The sequence below is a fragment of the Rhinatrema bivittatum genome, chromosome 9 (assembly GCF_901001135.1).
Source record: "Rhinatrema bivittatum chromosome 9, aRhiBiv1.1, whole genome shotgun sequence".
Taxonomy (NCBI): Eukaryota; Metazoa; Chordata; class Amphibia; order Gymnophiona; family Rhinatrematidae; genus Rhinatrema; species Rhinatrema bivittatum.
In genome coordinates, this window is record NC_042623.1 from 182,511,456 (window position 1) to 182,532,766 (window position 21,311).

The following is a 21,311-nucleotide window of genomic DNA, read 5'->3' on the forward strand; positions in this document are numbered from 1 at the left end:
GTGTATTGCCCTTTTATTTTCAATTAAAATGATGCTAGGTGACAGCTGCTCCTTTTTCTTGGCTATTAGAAAGCAAAAAGCCACTGCTCAGGAAAAGATCGTAAAGCAGGTCAGGCTCTTAGACATGAGGAAAGATGGGGAGCGTAGACAGTTAAACATAAACACACTTTCTCTCTAAGGACCTTGTTCAATAAAGGTTTTACAATAGATACCAAGTGTGGAAAAGTCCCTTTTGAATAAGACTAATTTGTAATCTCATTATTGGCACTCTTTCTCAAAGTATCTAATTATGTTAATAAAATGTTTGGGGGTTGGATAATTTAGAGAGGAGTTTTTATGGTAGAAATTGAGTGGATTATGTGAATTATGTAATGGCACACATGTGACCAGTTGCATGGCTCTGATTCGTTGACCCATTTTACAACAACGAGTAAACTTGTTCTCCTCAGATACGCCCATACGTAAACGGGACATTGTACAGTATTCTTGCTGTGTCTTCTATCAGAGAGGAAGCTAAAGCCATGGTAAGACTCTCATCTCTAAGCATGTGCTCACTTTCTATTGTCAATTCTTTAGATGTCTAACCCTTTATCTGGAAGCAATTAAACGCCGCAGAAATGTGGGCACCACTTTAGAATCTATCTGTGTCTTAGAATCATGCCAATCATTCCTAAACTCACTGCGCCTGGCTCTCTTACCCTCCAACAATGATGTATCTTAGGGAAATGTTGATTATGTAATTTACTGAAATGTTATGATTATGTTTATTCTATTGTCACAGTTCCTATTTACCTTCTCTCACTCTCTCCTACTTCTGTTTTTCTCGCCCCTTTGGCCCTTGCTTTCACCCGGCCCCCCTCTCTCCCTTTTCCTTCTCTGCTCCCCCTCTCCCTTCCCTGTTATTTGTAATTTCCTTTTCATTTTTCCATGAGTTGATTGTAAACCGGTATGATGTGACCTACGAATATCGGTATATTAAAAGTTCATAAATAAATAAAATAAATAAAGAATGGAATTCTGTAGAGCAGAGATTCATAACTTTCTGAGATATAGGATCTTCATCTGTGGAACAAATGTAATTGTCCCATGTTTGAGGTGAATAGTTCTCTACCGAAGAAGGAGATAATAAAAGTAGACAACTTATGCAAAGTATACAAAGAAAAAGTATAGGGGTTTTTTTTTTCTTCTATATGTTTTATAGTTAACTTTGAACTTTTGTTTGGAGTGGTGACTTCATGAGCACATAAAATAAATCTTTTCTAAATGTGTATCATGGGCAGACTGGACGAGCTATTTTAGTCTTGATCTTCTGTCATTTACTATGTTATCATGATCTGCTATTTTTAAGAAAGGTTCTGTTTAAGTGGTAGTGATAACACTACAGAAACAAGATACCACTGCAGGTGGGACAAAATATACAGAATATGGAAATGCAAATCCTCTTTCAAAATATAGCTCAAATGTATAGCAATGTTAAGACCATCATCCTGAGGATACCAAAATGCAAGGGTCTCATTCCAGGTCACAGCCTAGGGACCAGGCACCCAGTAAGGGCTGTAAATTGGTAATGGAGCTTTCCTTTCCAGTCTCAGAAGAGAGGCAGGAGAAGCCTGAAGATCGGCTGGATTCTGGCAGCTGTGCTTCTGTGGAGGAAGATGAGATATCCTCTGATAGTCAATGACACAATTATTCTTTTTCATAGAGATGAAATTGCATCATTAATTGATTAGGTGGTATCATCTCTTAGAATAGCGGAATCTAAAGTTAAGGTGGCTTCTGACTGGAACAAGATTTTTAAGGGAGTCTGCAAGCTGAGCAAAACTTTCCCTCTTCACTCTGAGGTGGAGGAAATAGGCTATCAGAATGGGTGTCCCCTGAGAACGTTATCCAGCTGTATCCCCCTGTTTCAAGAAGTAGCCCAGTGCTTATTTCATATCTCTAGGGTGGACAGTCTCATCACCGTTGTTACTAAATGGACCACTATCCCGTGGAAAGGTAGTATAGCTCTCAAGAGTCCTCAGGGGAAAAAGATTATGCTTCTTTAAAGCACATTTTTTGGTTTCACAGCCCTTGTGGTCAACATTTCTATTTGGGACCGTCTGGTAGATTGGGTGCTCCTGCGTTAGATGCAACAGCTCCAGGAAAGTGAAGCGGCAGCTCATATGGAATCAGCAGCTGCTTTTTTAGCAGATGCTCTTTATGATCTTCTTAGGATTTTTTTTCTAGATCAGTGGCTTCATCTGTAGCTGCTAGAAGACATCTTGGCTCCGCATTTGGGCAGCAGGTTCATGGTCAAAGTCTCATCTGGGCAAGCTTCCCTCTAAGAGAACGTTGCTATTTGGGGAAGATATGGAGCAGCTTATTCCTCTTAGCCCTCCCAACCTGGAGGGCTGTGGTATATAACCCCTCCATACCCCTCCCTCTATTCTTCTCTCCCCCTTTGGATTTAAACATATAAGACTTTCTTATGCCATGTATATCTTGTTCTTATGTTTATGTTTAGCCATGTATTTTTGCTACTATGTTTTAAATGTTACTCAAAAAGTTTATACAATATGTTACTCAAAAAAGTTCTTTGTTATATGTAATTGCCCACAAGCAAGCTTTTCAACTGTTCTCTGTAAACCGATTTGATTTACATATTATGTAAGAAGATCGGTATATAAAAACCATAAATAAATAAATAAATATTTAGCCCAGCTGTTTTAGAATTATGTGTAATCACTGTTAGAAAGCTCTGTTGTAACAATGAAGATGGCTTTTTTTTTTTGCCTTTCTGGTGAGGCCTCTGAACCTCACTCTGTGTTTTAAGTTTGAAGAGAGTCCTCATCATGCACTCCCTGCCAGAGGGTCCTGTTTCTATTAATTTACAAAAAGATAGATTTTGAGTCGGAATCCCTTTTGGGCGCTCTGTCGAGAGGACTGAAGACTTGTGAGCACCACTTTACTCCTTAGGTGGGCAAGACCTGTGACAGATCTTTCTGAGAGAGACGCTGTTTTGCTGAAGATGTATCCAGCTTTACCTTTAAATGTATTTTTGGACAATTGCGTTGTGGGGAGGTTTTTTCTGACTCGCCCCTCCCCATTGGGATGCAGTGCTGAGGTAGCCTGATCCCCTCTTTTTGACTTTTCCTGCAAGAGAAGCCCCTAACAGAACTAAGAGAGAGTAAGTTTTGGGTACTTGCCAGGTTCTCGTGGCCTGGATTGGCCACTGTTGGAAACAGGATGCTGGGCTTGATGGACCCTTGGTCTGACCCAGTATGGCAGGCTCTTATGCAAGACTGGGAGACCTCAATTGGATCTCCACCTATAGGGCCAGGATGGGCTGGGTGTCCAGGGAGGATATGGATTTGAGGGAACCCCTCCAGTAGGATTCCCAGTTAGCCGCTGGGTGATCTTACTCAGATGCCTGAAACCAAGGACACTTGCCTACAGACAAATATACACCCGTACCAACAGTCAAATGTAATTTCAATCTTACGGACAAATGGACTTTACTTTAATTGTTGCATAATCAGTAAACCTTAATTTAACACCCAAAGCCGGTCCAGCCTGTTCTTACCTTTTGGGATGCATCTGCTAGGAACGCACACTGGAAGCAGAACACCATTGTCTGGGCCATTAGCAAGAGCTTCCCCCATTAAAGGGATAGAGTCGAGCATAGGAATTCATTGCTAGCTGGAGCAGCCCTGAAGAAAATAAATATGTTTATATGCCCTTGGCACTTAAACCCCAGCAGTAAGGATTACATTAATATTTATATAGCCCCCCCATATGTCAAGGTTTGGCAAACTTGGATGTCAAGTATCGTCTGTATGCAGATGACATCCAATTCTTTGTTCCTATAAAACAAAACTCATATGGAGAAATTCTTGACAAAGTTCTTTTTCAATTGATGACTTTGAAAGACTGGTTTACTAAACATAAACTACTTTTGAATACCAGCAAAACAGAAATTCTTTATCTTGTGAAATGCCCCATAGATTCTGTACCAGATTGTTTCATTATGGATGAAGTAAATATACCAATTCTAAGGCAAGTCCGTAATTTAGGGGTTATTTTTGACATTTCTGTCTGATTTCACCCACACATTAATAATGTTATCAAAGTTGCCTTTTTTAAATTGCAGATATTACAGAGACTGCGCCTTTTCTGGATAATGAAAACTTAAAAACTATAATGCAGGGCACTTCTGGTTATTCTCTTAGGAATGGTAGTCCTCACACACGGGTGACATCATTGATGGAGCCTGGCATGGAAAACATGGCACTATCCACGTGTCCATGCGGAGTCCCTATTCAGTCTCTTCTTTTCTGCGGACCTATCATCTCACGTTTGTGGAGCTCGTGCTGTTTCCTTTGAGAAAACGTTTTTTGCTTTTTTCCTGCGCTGGGTCCCTGTCCATTCTTCCTGGCTTTACATTAGTTTACGGTGTGGTACGTTTTTGCCTTCTGTGTGGTCAGTTCCTGGTAGCAGTGTCCTTCAGCGTTCACCTGTCAACGATCATTCACCGGCTGTTTTTGTCATGACGTTGTCAGGTTTTCGTCGGTGCCCCCAGTGCTCTCAGACTGTGTCCCTCACGGATCCGCACGAGGTGTGTATCTTCTGTCTGGGAGCATCGCAGTATCCCCTGGAATGTCGTTTTTTGCGACCAGATGACCCTTAAGGGCGACAAGATGGAGAAGTTGTTTGGGTCCAGGAAGTCCAAACCCGAACGGCCGAGGAGAACCGATGGACACCAATCCCTTGGTGTCCACTCCTACACCAGGGCCTTTGGTGGAGAGGGGTACCGGAGACTGGCCTTCATCGGTCTCCTCTCGCTTGAGGCCTTCTGGATCATCTCCTCCTTTCTCGATGCCAGGGAAAGACCAGGCCAAGCACTGTGGGGAAAACTTGAAACATCGCCATTGGTCTCCAACCTTGCACGGTGCTGGGCTCGGGTTGGCACCGGCTTCTGCTTTGATACCCTAGAAGCGACCCCGTGGCGAGGAGGTATTGCCCTCCATCGATGCCGGGTGTCCGAGGCATTCCCCACCAATTCCAGTGTTGGGCGCCAATCTCCCTCAGGGCTCAGAGGGAGATCTGGCTACGCTTCCTCATCAGGTTGACCTGTCGGTGGTGGCCTTTTGAGGAGGAGCTGGAACGCAGGGTGCAATTGGTGGTTGTTCGAGTCCTATAGGGCATCGAACCGCCAATGCCGGAGCCTGTACCTAATATGTTGGCACCGCTGCTGAAGCGCCTTGACATTCTTCTCAGTGTTTTCCCCACACAGCCGATGCTGGTGTCCAGGGTGCCATCGATGCCCCAATGGCCACTGGTGCCGCCGCCTCCTGATGCCATCCCCATTGGGGGGTCCTCCGAGGAAGAAGGGTCTTCAAGGCCGGAGGTGCCATCAAGACCTTTGGTTCCATGCCCACCGTTGCCTGGTCCAGTTCCGGATCCTTCAGTGCCCTCTGTGCCCAAACAGCTGGACCTGGGAAGGCCCCCCCACCCCACAGACGTCTCCAGGCAATCTTTGTTGTTTGAAATGTATTGATCACCTCAAACTGTAGGCCAAGGCGATCTACAAAAAAAATACCTAAAATAATTGTATACATACATAAAATAACATAATTAAATGACCTGTAATTATAGGTAAAAACAAAGAAAGCATCATTAAACTGCAAGAAAACAGTCAAATAGTTCACACTTTAAAATGTTCTTTTTTTTTTAATCCTGTTGCAAGAAAAACATCTTAAGACTGGTCTTAAAAGTTTTACTGCAAAGGGTTCAACCTCCGTTCAACTGGCAAGACGTTCCATATGGATGGTGCTGCAACAGAGAAGGGCTGATTCTCTTGTAGAGGCCAGACGAGCAAGTTTGACAGAAGGGAATGTTAAGTAAGCTCCACTGAGAAGAATGTAGCAAATGAGATATCTGGTACACTTTAGTAAAGCATTAGCCCATGGACAAGTTTTAGGGTTCAACAATTTGGTTACAAGCATACCCACTTTGTAAGCAATACATTGTTTAATGCGCAGCCAATTTAACTCTGCAAGCATAGGAGTAATATGCTGATTTTGTTTTGTACCAGAAAGTAAGCGAGCTGCTGAATGAAGTAACAACTATAAAGGTTGCCAAGTAGAAAATGGTAGCCAAATATAAATTGTTACAGTAATCAATCACAGGAAGATACACTGCTTAAACAACAAATTCGAAAATCAGAAGAAACTAATAGATGCTTTAAACCTACAAGAACTCGAAGCTTAAAAAGCCGGACCGAATAACAGCTTTGATTTGAGGCTTGAAGGAGAGATGGGAATCACTTAGTACCCCCAAACATTTGATTGAATCAAAATATTGAAGGATCAAGTTCCTAAAGAGATCAGTGGGTTTTTGACTTGTTTAATGATAGTTTATTGTGATATAGCCCAGACTGAATCGAGGATAGACAGATCTGTAAATGATGCATAGTCTCTTTCCAGGTTAAATGCATACGAATGAAAAATGGTATGTCTGCATAAATCTTATAACCATCACAAGTAGTGGGGAGTAATTTAGAGATAGTAGCTAAATAGATATTAAACAGGACAGCTGATAAAGCGGATCCTTGTGGAACTTCAGTATTCAAGCAAGTCAATTGCAAAAAATCATTAATGTATCTCATTTGTTGTGTTCTATCTTAATGAAAGATGTGAACCATTACAAAACTTTTTCTGCAATACAGAATTCTTGTAGACGAAATAAAAGTAAATCATGATCTACTGTATCAGAAGGTCGCAGAAATGTTGAGAGACAAGGACGGAATTCATTACCACTATCAAGGCCTTCCTCTGAAGGAATCAGTAGAGATAACAGTAATAATTCCGTGCTCATGGATTTCCTGAACCTGAATTGGTAGGGATCTAAAATCTAATTTTTTCAAGGTGGTTGTTTAAGTCAAAGCAGCTTGCTCAGTTACATTTGACACAAAAGATAAAGAAGAAATGGGCCTGTAATTGCCTAAATCAGAGCTATCTAACAAAGGTTTTTTAAGATAGGTCTAGCAATGGCTTTTTTTAAGATATCCGAAAGGATATCCTTCCTCAAAGGATTTGTTTACAATGGAGGTGTAGAATTGAAATCAGAGAATCTTTCATATTTTTAAATAACGCAATGGAGCAATTACTCGGACAAAAAATAGTGTTCATAATGGAAATAATGTTTCCAACTACAAATTGGGAAATCTGATTGAAAGTAGACCATGTGGAATCAACACAGGGACATGGATCAGAGTGCCATAAAGGAGCATTTAGGAAACTGATACAAATCTTTTCGACTTTCAGTTTAAAAAAATCTCATAAAAGAGTTGGCCAAAAGGGAGTTACAAATTGAATGATCTTGCACTGGGTAAGATGTAAGATTTTTAGTAAGTTGAATTAAGGTCTTCGAATCAAAGCCAATTTTCCTGATTTATCAGAATAAAAGGATCTTTTGGCTTCTGGCTTGATATTTGGAAAGCAACAACCTAAAATTTCTTGCCGCTTGAGCGTGTGGATGCCTCTGCACTCCTGGGTAGATGATCTGGGTGAGGCGGGAGTGACTGAATGACTGATGATGAACTTTGGTGGGGAGCAGGAGTGTTTTGGGATCGGGGTTTTGAAGAGGAGGTTAGGGTGTCGGCAGTGGGCTGGGTCTGGGCCGAGTGTGGGGAGAGGGACTGCTGGGATCAGGGTCTGCGGCACCTGTGCCGAGGAGAGGGGAAAGCCATGGGTTAAAATTTCTTTGTCTGGACTTCCATAACTTAATAGGAGCAATCTTATCAAGTGTAACAGACACATCATCATTCCAAAGACAGACTGAGCTATCTAAAGTATCAGGCAAAGGAGAGTGGTCATTATAGATGAAAAGGAATCAATGAATTGATCGCAGTCGACCTTACCACACTGCATTAAAGGTGAATCAGCTGATGATACAGACTTTGCAAAATAATGAACCAAGGTTGAGATTTTAATTAAAAAATGATTGGACCATGGAACATTCTGAATCGTAACAAAGCCAAGACTGTGACTATAAACAGAAGTATTCACAAAAACAAGATCTACCATGCTGATGGGTAGGCTTTGAATAATTCGTTGCCAACCTAATGATTCTAAAATTTCAATGAAAAGGCTCGCATTTGAAGCAAGTGCAAAACTATTAATAGCTAAATTGGAATCTCCTAAAATAATCAAATTATTAAAATCAATTTTGGCCATCATTAAATGTTCAAAGAAAATTGATAAATTAGAGATTAAAATTTTGAGTGGACAGTAGGTAAAGCATAATGAAAATCCAGAAATATGAATTAAGGAATTTCACAGGGGGACTCCCCACCCAGGTCTTCAAATTTTGTTTTCCAAAAATCCTTAAAAATTACAAGTAAACCCCTTCCCCTTCCTTTTTCCTCGGTAATGGAAAACAGGAATAGCCAGGTGGTCAAATTTGATTCAAAGTAATAGAATCTAAGTTTAATAGCCAAGCTTCCGTTACACAGAAAAAGTCTGTTTTTTCAACTAAAATCAAATAAAAAATAAGTTGAAACTTACTCATGATTGCTTGAATATTCACTAGCATAACCATTATGTCAGAGAGAGTAGAAACGGAAGATGTATTTAAAGGCACATTATTAACTAAACAAGATGGCGGCTATCCATTAGAATTCCGTTTTGTCCTGGCTAGCTCTCCGCACCGGCCGTGACTAATAATCAGTAGAATATTAAAGGTAGACTGAAATAGTTCATGAAATGTAGCAGTATCACCCATATCCATAGCACAATCAACAGCACAATTAGACACCCTGAAAACGCGCACGAAGGAGCGAACAAAGGAGCTCCTTTGTCACGCGCCTTTGTGTGCGCGCCACTGCTGCACAGCGCCTCTGGCATCGCCTGTCAGCACTTGAACCCTCCTTCCCCCGCATTAGTGACATCAGTGGGGGGGCAGGGCTTCCACCCGCTGACAGCTGAGCCAAAATGGAGGCAGATGCTGAGACCCTCTCAGTCAGGGAACAGTCAGGGAACTCCCAGGTTTTCCAGAGTGGCAGCTGACAGTTTCCTTGATACAGGCAGGTCTTTCTTCAGCATTACCCGTCAGCATTTAAATTCCCTGCGCTAGTGACATCAGCGGGGGGGGGGGGGGGGGGCCTTCCACCCGATGACAGCTGGGCCAATATGGAAGCAGATGTTGAGACCCTCTCGGTCAGGGAACAGAATGACGTAGTCCTGGGTTTTCGAGAGAGGCAGCAAACAGTTTCCTCGATGACACCCCTTAAGACCTCGTGAGGGGATGATTCCTCTAAGTTCTCTTCTGATGACTCTGGTGACCTCTCCTCGGACCCATCTCCTCCGGAGGAGCAGTGCCAGTCCCCGCCTGAGGACAATCTTCGGTGGTTTCGTGCAGACCATGGCCGAAGCCATCCAGTTCCAACATTTTACAGAGGAGGATGCGAGACATAAGATGCTGGAGGTTCTCCAGTTTGTGGATGTCCCGAAAGAGGTGGTAACTGTTCCTGTCCATGAAATTTTCCTTAGAATCTGGGAACACCCCATCTCCGTGCCTCCGGTGAACAGGAAGGCCAATGCAGTGTACTTGGTCCAGCATGCTATGGGATTTGAGAAGTGTCAACTCCCACACCAGTCTGTAGAGGCTCTCGCACCCATGCCTCCACCCCTTTGGGACAGGAACACAAGGCACTGGATGTGCTGGGTAGGAAGGTGTTTCAGCTTTATATGACATAGTATTCTCGGAACCTCTGGAAGCAGATCCAGGACCTGATCAAACACCTGCCCCAGCAACAGCAGGATGTTTTTTCAGCGGTCGTCCAGCAGCGTCTTGAATGTGGCAAGCTTGCAGTGCGCGCCACCTATGATGTTTTTGAGACAGCAGTGAGGGTGGCGGCCATGGGAATTTGTGCCCGCCGGATGGCCTGGCTTCGGGCTTCGAATCTCCGCCCAGAGGTGCAGAGAAGCTTGCGGACCTGCCGTGTACTGGCGAAAACCTCTTTGGTGACAAGGTGAAGGGATGCTGTGGCTCAGTTAAAAGATCATTATGAGACCTTGCAGCATCTCTAGGCCGATATGTCAGACCTGCCATCATCGGCCAGGAATTCCTCACATCAGGGACCAAAGAGGTTCTTCTACCACCAGAGGAAATACTACTCTCCCACTTCTCGCACCCGATCCAAGCAGGTGAGCTCTAGGGCCTGCCCTAGACAGCAGCGGGCCCCGGGACCTCAGCTGGCACTCCAGAAAAGCCTCACTACGGGGTTTTGAATGGCTGCGAAGGAACAAAATCCAACCGCCCGTACCCTTGATGCATGATGGCTATGGTTCTTCCTGGACCGTTGGCCCAGTGTTACTTTGGACCGATGGGTTCTGTCCATCATTCATTGAGGGTACTGAGTGAACTTCCTGGGTGTCTCTTCGGACTCTCCCCTGTGACCCTCTTGGGCTTGCCACCCTTGTAATGGCCAGGGCTGTTGAGCCCATTCTGCCGAAGCAGCGAGGGCAGGGGTTCTACTCCCAATATTTCCTGATTCCAAAGAGAATAAGGGGACTCTGCCTTATTCTAGACTTTAGAACCTTGAACAAGTTTCTAAAAAGAAAAAAGTTCAAGATAGTCTCTCTGGGCACCCTGATTCCCCTCCTACAAAGAGGAAATTGGCTTTGCTCCCTCAACTTAAAAGACGCCTACACCCACATTGAGATCTTCCAAGATCACAGGAAGTATCTCTGGTCTGTGGTGGGCGAGCGACACTTTCAGAACAGGGTGTTGCTGTTTGGGCTGGCCTCGGCCACATGCATCTTCACCAAGTGTCTGGCCGAAGTGGGTGCGTACGTCTGCAGGTTGGGGCTGCAGATGTTCACCTGGACGATTGGCTTGTCAAAAGTCCTACTCAGGGAGGAGCGGTATGGTTTTTGCACATGACCATTCAGGTATTAGAGTTCCTGAATTTTCTTATCAGCTACACGAAGTCCCACCTCCACCCGTCACCTCAATTGAACTTTATTGGCACCCTATTGGACAGGGCTCAGGCCCGAGCGTATCTTCCCCACGATCAGGCGTTCATGTTGGTGGCACATGGCGGGAGTGGTCCAACAGAGCCAGCAGATTTTGATTGCTGCATGTTTGTTTATTTATTTAACTCAACCACACAGATAGAGAGCCAAGACATGAGAAATGTGTATAATATTTATTTAGCATATTTACATGCTCACCTATCCAAACAATCTAAAAAACTAAACTAGCACACACACACACACACACACAATTCATACATACCAATTAAAGCCACAAAAAATATATTGCACAATTATTTATGAAATAAGACAAAATTAATCATATACAGAATTTCAATCTGAATAGTAGTTGTAATCATTTAAATATTATGTTAGGAAGCATTATATTACAGGCAGCTTGCATGCATCATGGTGTGTTAATACAATCGATGATATGATTACAGCTAACAGACAGTAAAGGTTTACCAAAAATAGCTTGCTTAATTCAGCAATTATTTACATCCACTGTAGGCAGGGATGGAAACTTTCAAACCGGCACGCAGGCGCACATTTGTGCGGGTGCATCGGCCTGCGCCCAGAGACGCAGCTATTTTATAACTTGCGTGTGTGTATGTGTTATAAAATAGCCTGGCCGCGCGCATATGTGCGCCCAGTTTTAAGTCGGCACGTATGGGCATAGAAATCCCACTCCTACCACTTGAGTCGGGACATTTTAAAAGGGGCGCACGCCCACATCGTTCCCAGTTTACCAGTTCATCCACTGCCCAGTTAATAGCTAGGTCTGCCACTCCCTCCAGTTACTCCAGCCTCTTTAAACCCCTCAGAAATGGCTTGATCCTTTTATTTTATGACTTACGCGTCATCCATGGCAGAAGTAAAGTTACGTGGCAGGTGACCTCGGTGTGCATGGGGGCGCGTAAGTATTTACACGCACATCTCTTGGCCAGGCACCACCCCTTTTTGCAAACTTTAGAAATGTGCGTGCAATGGCATTTACGCGCGTAGCTGTGTGCTTTTTAAAATACGGTTGGTGCGTGCGAGCCCAACTTTTTTACCTATCCCCTGATTGCTGCATGCACCTTTGAGTGTTGCTAGTTAGTTTGTACTGTAGCATGTCGATACATTTAGGTTTCTGTGAGTTACTCCATCCTGTGTTTGACAGCAGAGGCACCAGGCTTGCGTCACGATAGGCCGCTACCATGTTCCGGGCTGAAAAATAAAGGATGTTAAGGGACCGGTAGGGAATGGGTTTGGGTTGGGGGGGGGGGGGGGGGTGAAGAGAGCCCTGGAGATTATACATTTTGTGAGGAGGAGGGAGGGAGGAAGAGGGAAAGGGGTGAGACTGGGATCGGCACATAGATTTTTCAAACAAAATGAAGAGGTGTTTTTTGGGGGGGGGGAAGGGCAGGGGGAAGCTGCAGGCTCAGCCGAGCAAGGCCAAGCATTTGACCTTGGGTGGGGAATATTAGATCCGGTAGATCTGCGATCTTTTTTTTTTTGTCTTACTACTCCACTTAACCCTGGATATTCATTTTTTTTTTTTTTTTTTTAAATATCTCTTTATTTAAAGACACACATATAGCCAGTTACGACGAAAGTTATCCAGCTAATCTTAGCTGGATAATGTTATAACCGGTGATATTCAAAATCTGGCTGGTTAGTTTAGTTATCCAGCTACAGGAATATTCAGTAGGACATTTATTCCACTGAATATTCAGAACAAGTTATCCAGCTAAATTTAGCTGGATAAATTATCTGCCCACTGTCTTACTGAATATGCCCCTCTATATAAATATAGGTATTAAAACTGTACAAGAAGTAAACCTTTTTCTAGAACAAGGTATCATAAGGTGAGGCTCCGAGTGGGGGGATTTGGAAGCAACATCAGAGAGCACATTCCAGGGAAAGTGTTGTGGGTACCTGGAATGCCCTCTCAGAGTGAATGGTGGAGGCTAAAACCTAAACAATAGTGGATTTCCAGAGAGCATGGGATAAGCACAAAAAAAGAGAAGGTACAGGAAGCCTGACCTAACAAAATATGTTTAAAAGCAATGAGCCCCCCCCCCCCCAGATACTTTCTCTGAAAATTAGAATATAGTACACACTAAAAGTGCCTGTGTATTTATAACTATGTGGGCAGTTTGAAAATTGCACCCAAAATGTTTGAATTCCTAATAGAAGAGCAGTCACCCATATAGCCAGGTCTGTCTGGCAGGTTGCAGTGCAGAATTAATTAGCGTCTGGGTTTGTCTGGCAGATTGCAAGTACACTAATACCTATAAGTCCTAATGAAAACACAAGTACTCATGGAGCGGAGTCTATCTGGCAGACTTTGCTCCGGACCTAAGAAGTCCAATACAAAGGCAGCAGCAGCAGTAGGGTTGATAGCTATTTAGATTATTACAGTCTTGTGGCTAAACATGGGAAGGAAAGGTGCTGAATGGAATTAAATGAAGGATCTTGTTTACTCAGATACCTGAAATGGTAGACTAAAAAGGAGTTAAGATAGAAACATAGAAATGACGGCAGAAGAAGACCAAACGGCCCATCCATTCCGCCCAGCAAGCTTTCACACTTATTTTTCTCACTTATCTGTTACTCTGACCGCTGAATTCAGGGCCCTTATTGGTTACTTTTTGGTTCTAATTTCCTTCCACCCCCGCCATTGATGTAGAGTGCAGTGCTGGAGCTGCATCAAAGTGAAGTATCAAGCTTAATTGGTTAGGAGTAGTAACTGCCGCAATAAGCAAGCTACTTCCACACTTATTTGTTTACCCAGCCTGTGCAGTTCAGTCCTTGGTTGTTGTCTGAATATAAATCCTCTTTTCTTAATCCCCCTGCCATTGAAGCAGTGAGCACAGCAGTGAACTGCGCTGGATATGTATTCAAAGTGAAGTATCAGGCTTAATTGATTCAGAGTAGTAACTGCCGCAACAAGCAAGCTACTCCCATGCTTATTTGTTTACCCAGACTATGCATTTCAGTCCTTGTTGGTTGTTTTCTGATTGTAAATCCTCTTATCTTCATTCCTCCCTGCCGTTGAAGCAGAGAGCTATGCTGGATTTGTTTCTTAGGTGCCATCTGTATTCTTCGCCGCAGTAACTAGCTTGTAATAAAACTTTTCGCAGCATAATATTGGAGCCTAAAACTGAGATGACACTATGCTGGATAAGGAGATACATTTTATAGGCAGTCATGTTGTATGCATGCCTCAGGAATAACTGGGCAGCGTGAATGGGTCTGTTGTCATCTCCTGTGTTACTATGAACCCACTGTTCAGAGAATGCTCGGTGTCCTAATTTAGGTTTCTATTTTAGGCACACAAATTCAGCCAACTTTTAGGTGCCTTAACTTTGGGCTGAATATTGGAGCCTAAAACTGAGCTCCCTAAATTGAGGCACTTTAAACACCTAAATTAGATGCTCAGCACTGGAATTCAGCACAGAACACCTAATTTCACTCACCCAATTTGGGCCCTCTCCTGGTCCCACCCACTGATAAGGCCGCTTCTATTGGCCAGATCTAGGTGCAAAATTCATAAAATTGAGTGCTATATCTTTTGAATAATCCGCTCTGTGTTCTTGCTGTAGAAAAGACTGTATAATGTGAGATCCTGTGGTATGAAATTCATGGTTTACATATTTTAATATTGACTAAGGTGTGCATTAGGGTTGCCAACTGGCTTCAGATTTTCAGGACAGATTGATCCAGTCCTGGTTTTACCCCCATTGTATGCAGGGACTTGTAGTCTTGCTCTTCTAAGGAAAAGCAATAGGGAAGTCAGAACTACAAATCTTTGCATGCAATGGGATAAAACAAGGATCGGATCAACCTGTTCTGAAAATCTGGAGCCAGTCGGTAACCCTAGTGTATACATAGTGGGGTAGATTTTATAAATCTATGCGCGCATACTTTTGTTCGCGCACCAGGCGCGAACAAAAGTACGCCGGATTTTATAAGATACGCTCGTAGCCACGCGTATCTTATAAAATCCGGGGTCGGTGCGCGCAAGGGGATGCACATTTGTGTAACTTGCGCGCGCTGAGCCCTGCGCGCGCTACCCGTTCCCTCTGAGGCCGCTCCGAAATCGGAGTGGCCTCGGAGGGAACTTTCCTTCTACCCCCTGCACCTTCCCCTCCCTTCCCCCTACCTTTGTTGTGAAAGTTACGCCTGCCAGAGGCAGGTGTAACTCTGCGCGCGTGATCACCCGACCCGGGGATTGGTCCGGAGGCCTCGGCCACGCCCCGGGCCGGCGTCACGCCCCTGACACGCCTCCCGCCCTGCCCCGAAATTCACGCCGCCCACCCAATACGCCCCCAACACGTCCCCCTTGCGAAGCCCCGGGACTTAGCGCATCCCGGGGCTTGCGCGCGCAAGCGGTTTTTTTTTAAGGGTTACGCGCATAACTTATGCACGTAACCCTTTTAAAATCCAGCCCAGTGGTTCTGTAGAGACTCAGGCAGATGTTGACACAGTTTATAAGACTAGCTTCATTTTTATTTGTTGTTGCCTGGTCTGTCTTATTTTGGTATTTATTTTTTTAAGTCGATAAATACAAAATGACTTGTGGCTGCTTGTGAAGCAGATATCTCCGTGTCTGAGACATCTATTTTACAAGCAGGCACAGGCCATTTTGCTGTGACAGGTACAGAGGGGGAGTTCTTATGCCCTGGACGTTTGGAAGCAGGTGTGAGACACGTCTGATTTCACAGTGCTAGAGAATGACCTGACCTTTCTTCTGCTGTACATTCAGGGTTTGGAAGAAATTCTGCGGTGCTTCATCACAGAAGGAAACACAGAGATGAAACGGCAAATTGAGTTCATTATAAAGCAGCTGAATTCAGGTCAGAAAACCAAGGGCAGCTCTCTTCTATGCAGAAATCTTGGAGCCCCATGTTACCCCTATGGCGATAGTCACTCTGTATGAATGAGACCTCCAGGCTTGGTGTATGCAACTGCACAGTGACTTTTTTCTCAGTTCTGCTTAATCTGCTGATTAACATTTAATTTTACCTGCACAGAGAAAATGGAACGCAAAGCTCTTCATATGGTAGCTCATTGGATAAAATGCAATTTATACATCCAAATTATTGATAGCATAATATTTCATCTAAATATTGACTTATTTCCTGTCTCCCTGCCTCCTTTGATTAAAACTGTGTATTTTTAATTACAATCACATTCTAATATAGGAAAAGTATCATCTGCATGGTTTATTCTTAGGGCACAACACCTGTGACATTTTTGGTGGGATACCCACGCTGCCGTCGGGATAGTTACTGAAACTATATTTCTGCTGCTGCTTCTGTTAATGTCACTTTGACAAATAGAGTGAGCCTTGTGTCAATTTGCTCAGTCTGCCCAAACAACAATACTTTCTCTGCACGTAGGCTCTAATTTCTGTGCCTACTTCTGTAGCAGCATGGGATACGAACACATGGATAAAGTGATCCGGGGGCCCTGTGTACGACAGAAGAATATCAGGCTATTCTTGGAAATAATCAGTTTTATATCTGTAAAAATCTCAGCTAGCTTTAAAAATGCGCGCAGTCAGAAAAGTCATGAAAATAGAACTTGCTGACCATGCCTTCACTTTAAAAAAAAAAACATATCTTACTTGGCTGCTTGTGTTGTGCTTGTGGGTATCTCAGTCTGCAAAGCATTCAGAAAGAATCTGTGCCCACGGTTATAAATCATGCAGGTTTTTAATGGCTCATGTTATATAAAATGTGACACGAGGAGGGCAATGTTAAAGCCATTTACCTAGGAACATTGTCCTGCATGGAAATTGCTCTTTTCTGCCCAGCTAAAAGTGCATGCAAGGTTCATGGCCAGACTGAGTGGAGCCTTTCCCGGGAAGCAGGTAGAGGACAGGGTCGGGAGGCGGCCTGCACAGATTGGATTTGTTATTTTCCAGTACCGTTTTGCCCATAGGTGCAAGTGTGGCAGTTTTCAAAGGGAAAGTACCTGCATAATTTCCCTTTGAATCTTAGCAAAGAGGCCTACATGGAACTTTTAGCTACTCGGGCCACCTCAAAGAACTGACATGGAACAGTAATACAGTCATCTTGGTTTCCAGTAGCTGAAAACTACTGTAAAGCATTGCAGGTGATATTACACTGTATAAATGTCAGGTGCTTGGAGAGAAGGGCAGTAAAATTAATACAGAAAAGGCTCCAATCATGGAAATGGATGAAGCTAGGTGCCTGTTGAGAGAAAAAATGATTTGAAAAGATTAGGAATTCTGGAATATTGTATAAGATTTCTGTCTGTGCTGCCAACCAAACTTCACCCTAGGGACAGATACAGAGGACAGTGGTAAGGGCAGGTGGGGGAAATAGTGGAGAGAGGGGGGCTGCATGTTGGACTAGTTATGGAAACCTATGTTTTTATTTACATGGAATAATAGAGGGCCGAAAAGGGACCAAAACAAAAGTGACTTGCACAGAGATGCTGTATGGCCGCATCAGGCTCCCAAGAAGAGGAAGTAAAGTCAATTAACATGGAATGCAGCAAGGTTTTCATATGTTTTTAGATATAATTGGAGAGAGCTAGCTAGGTAGTTTCCTAGCATTGTGACTGCAGGCAGACTTGGATTCCCTTCCCGGCTATGGAGAAGGGAGTGATCTTTTGCAAGTTGTCAAGATTGTATGGCTAAAAGCTGGGAAATATTCTGTTGTGTGATGTGTCCCTTTTGTTCACTTAGCTTTCTCTGTTTCTTTCTAGAAGAACTGTTAGAGGAGGATCCCGAGTCAGGTGATGATGAGGAAGAAGAGGCTGATGAGGTATGTCCTTAGGTATTATGTAATGCTAAGTTGCTATATAGTTCATTTGAAACAAAAATATATTGATGTAAATAACTCATCATAACAGTAAAGATGGACTTGTCTCTTTAGTTAGGATGTCAGGCATTGTATTCAAATTATCACAGATTCCTGAAAGAAAAGATTTTTTTATTATAGTGTGCATGCCATAGCACAGAAATCAGGACTGGGACAGTTGTTCCTTGTTCTTTTGGCTAATCATATAGTCAAGGCTGAATCTGCAAAGGAAGAAGCCAGGGAATTTGCCCATTGTACTGAATTACCTCTTACAGAACCAGCTTTTGGGGTGTTGTATTAGATCTTGGTGCAGAGCCAATAATATGAGTGCCTAAAGATGTATCCACTAGAAAACAATCAAGTCTAGAATAAGAAGAATGTGGTCGTGAGAAAAAAGAATAATCACAAGTAATAGGATTTCTCAACCACCACACATCAGCTAAACCCCAGTCAGCAATTGGTCTCTTTAGGCATGACCTATGGTGTCTGGATTTCAAATGTGATGCCACAGAAGTATCAAGATAGGAATAAAGGGTTAAATTAAAATCTTCCCCCCACCCCCATAATGAACTGACCATGTGCCCACTCATTCAGAACCTTCGAGAGTGATTCAAACCTCCTCCCCCCGCCGCCATGAAACAGGTGCGTATATATTCACCAATGTAAATAGTTCACCATGCACACTCATCTTCACAATTATGTAGCGAACTTCAATATCCCTAATAACCGAACTGATATCCACTACCAAGGTTTTAGAAAAAAGAATAGCCTCTCCCCCATATTTATTCTTATTTGTATTTGTGGGAATAAGCTAGACATTAATAATCGCTCTTGTCACCTGCGAAGAGGAGTTTTTTGACACAATATAATTTCTGTCCTCTGAAAAACAGTTTTCTGAAAATATAGCGTCCTTTTTCCCTAGATAAGCAACACGAATTAGCCATGCTGTCTGGGACGTCCTCTGGCGGCTAGGTGGCGGAGCTCTCTTAGAACAGTGAGTCTTTTCAGTGAAGTGCGCTTGCGTGGATCTTCCCGCGCAACCCTGGTTTCCCTCAGTCCTTTTTTTTTTTCCACACCTAACTGCACGCGGAGCTCCTTTTTCCTGATGGAACTTTTCCAAAAAAAAAACAAACCTACTTTTTCGCTGGGATGCCATGGCCACCGGGGTTCAAATTTTGCCGGTGCAGCAAAATCATGTCTGTGACCGGCCACGCAAAATGTTACATCTACCTCTGATCTCAGCACAACCAGGCGATGCATGTCCCCCCAAGCCCAGTGTCAGAGGGCTGCCAGGATCGCAAAACTAAGGAAAGCGGCATCAGGATCGTACGCCCCTTCCGAAGACTCGACTAAGTCTTCTCCGGGACCCCCTCGGACTTCCAAAGTGTCTACGCATCATCGAGCCTCCTCGGTAGGGCATCCCGGTTTGTCCGGGCCGGCGCCGAAGCAAGCTCCTATAGTCTCGACGCAGGGGATGCGTCGATGGCCACTCTGATATGGCGCCTTCTTCTCCAGCGCCTCTCATCAGTTCCTCGGCCTCATCCAGAGTTTACTCTCCAAATTCATGAAAGGGCTTTTATGCCTCAGGCTTCCGATTCGAAAACCTCCAGTTCCATGGGATTTAAATGTGGTTCTGGAACAACTGATGCTACCACCCTTTGAACCACTGGACACTTGCCATTCCAGGTTCCTGTCCTGGAAAGTACTATTTCTAGTCACCCTCACCTCTGCGAGACGGGTCAATGAGTTGCAGGCCCTGGTGCTTTACTCACCCTATTCTATCATGACAAAGTGACGCTGCGTCCACATCCTGCCTTCCTTCCTAAAGTGGTATCAGTTTTCCACCTCAGCCATTGCCCTTCTGACTTTTTACCCAAAGCCACATATCAATGAGGGAGAACGTAAACTACACACGTTGGATTGTAAACGGGCAGTCGCTTACTATAAATGTCAAACTCACTCTGAACGCAGAGCCTCCCAGTTGTTTGTATCATTTAATCCTAACGCGCCAGGACTTCCAGTTTCTAAGAGAAACCTTTCTTCCTGGATCTCAAACTGCATCCAGTTCTGCTATGGCTGCTTCCCTCGCTCACATTCATGAGGCACCCATTTCTAGACATTTGCAAAGCTGCCACTTGGTCTTCGCTGCCCACGTTCACAGCACACTACTGCTTAGATAGGCAGACTGCAGCTGACGCGGACAATGGGCAGAACAATTCTCAAATCAGGCACTTCTTGAAGGCTGCGAGACCGCAGGTTAAGAAACTGTCGGCATTACCTTTTTCAACTGTCTTGAGTGCACTACCTGACCTCATCATCAGGACATGATCAGAGATTTTTGCGTGCAACACATCAGCTGGGGACTCCCAGAAAGCATGGCTAATTCATGCTGCTTATCTACGGGAAAATAGCAAGTTTGCCGTAAACGGTGTTTTCCATAGATAGCAGATGAATTGGCCATGCTGACCCTCCCGCTTCCCTGGACAGTTATTGTTCCACTTCATCTTGCTTTCATACGGACTGAGGGAGACCGGGGCTGCGCGAGAAGATCCACACAAGCGCACTACACTGAAAAGACTTAGGGGGAGATTTTGAAAGACCTATGCGCGTAATTGGCCTTATGCACGCCAGGCCTATTTTCAAAGGCCTGGCCACGCACGTAAAGTCCCGGGACGCGTGCAAGTCCCCGGGCTTTGGGGAGGGGGAGGGGTTTGGCTAGAGGCGCCTAGTACAGCAGGCATTTGCCACTGTGCCGGGGGATCGTGTGCTGGCGTGCGCCGCAAACTGCGCCTGCCCCAAGGGCAGGCACAAAAAGTAAAATAAGATTTTGGGGGCTAGATTAGGGCTAGGGGGGTGGGTAGGGAAGGGGAAGGGAGGTTAGTGTAGGGGGCTGGGAAGTTTTCTCCCAGTCCGCCTCCGAAATTGGAGCGGACTGGGAGGGAATGAGGAAGGCCAGGGCGTCTGCACGTGCAGGATGCACAAATGTGCCCCCCCTTTTGCGCGTTGACCCCGATTATAACATACGCACATCTGCGCATGCATATTATAAAATTGGGCGTCCGTGTGTAAGCTTTTAAATCTACCCCTTAGTGTTCTAAGAGAGCTCCGGCCACCTACCCGCCCAGTGGACGTCCCAGACAGCATCTGCAGTCTACAGAAACACCGTTTACGGTAAGCAAACGTGTTCTTTTTGAGGTGAATTAAGCCCCTTACATTCAAAGACAACTTTTTATTACCTGCCATTATTACTAATAAATGGAGAAAAAAGCATCACACTGCTTGCTATTAGAAACAGTCCCTACCAGCATTACCTCCCACAAAACTGCCACAAAAATATTTGGGTCTCCAAGTAAAATCCTTTCCCTTCCCTTATAAATTTTCCACCTCCAACTTGTGTGAAGTCTTCCCTCTCAGGAATGGCAACCCTACCATACAGGTATAACCACTCAATTATTCTCAATCTCCCACAAAA

The 21,311-nt window shown here is 44.2% G+C and overlaps 1 protein-coding gene across 1 annotated transcript in view; it reads left to right on the forward strand.

Annotated features, from left to right (window-relative positions):
* ARMC9 (armadillo repeat containing 9) overlaps nt 1-21,311 on the forward strand; it is a 295,211-nt gene that overhangs the window by 215,263 nt on the left and 58,637 nt on the right. The window contains 3 exon segments of the mRNA XM_029615818.1: nt 450-524; nt 15,772-15,862; nt 17,745-17,803. Of these exon segments, the coding sequence (XP_029471678.1) occupies nt 450-524; nt 15,772-15,862; nt 17,745-17,803 (225 nt within the window).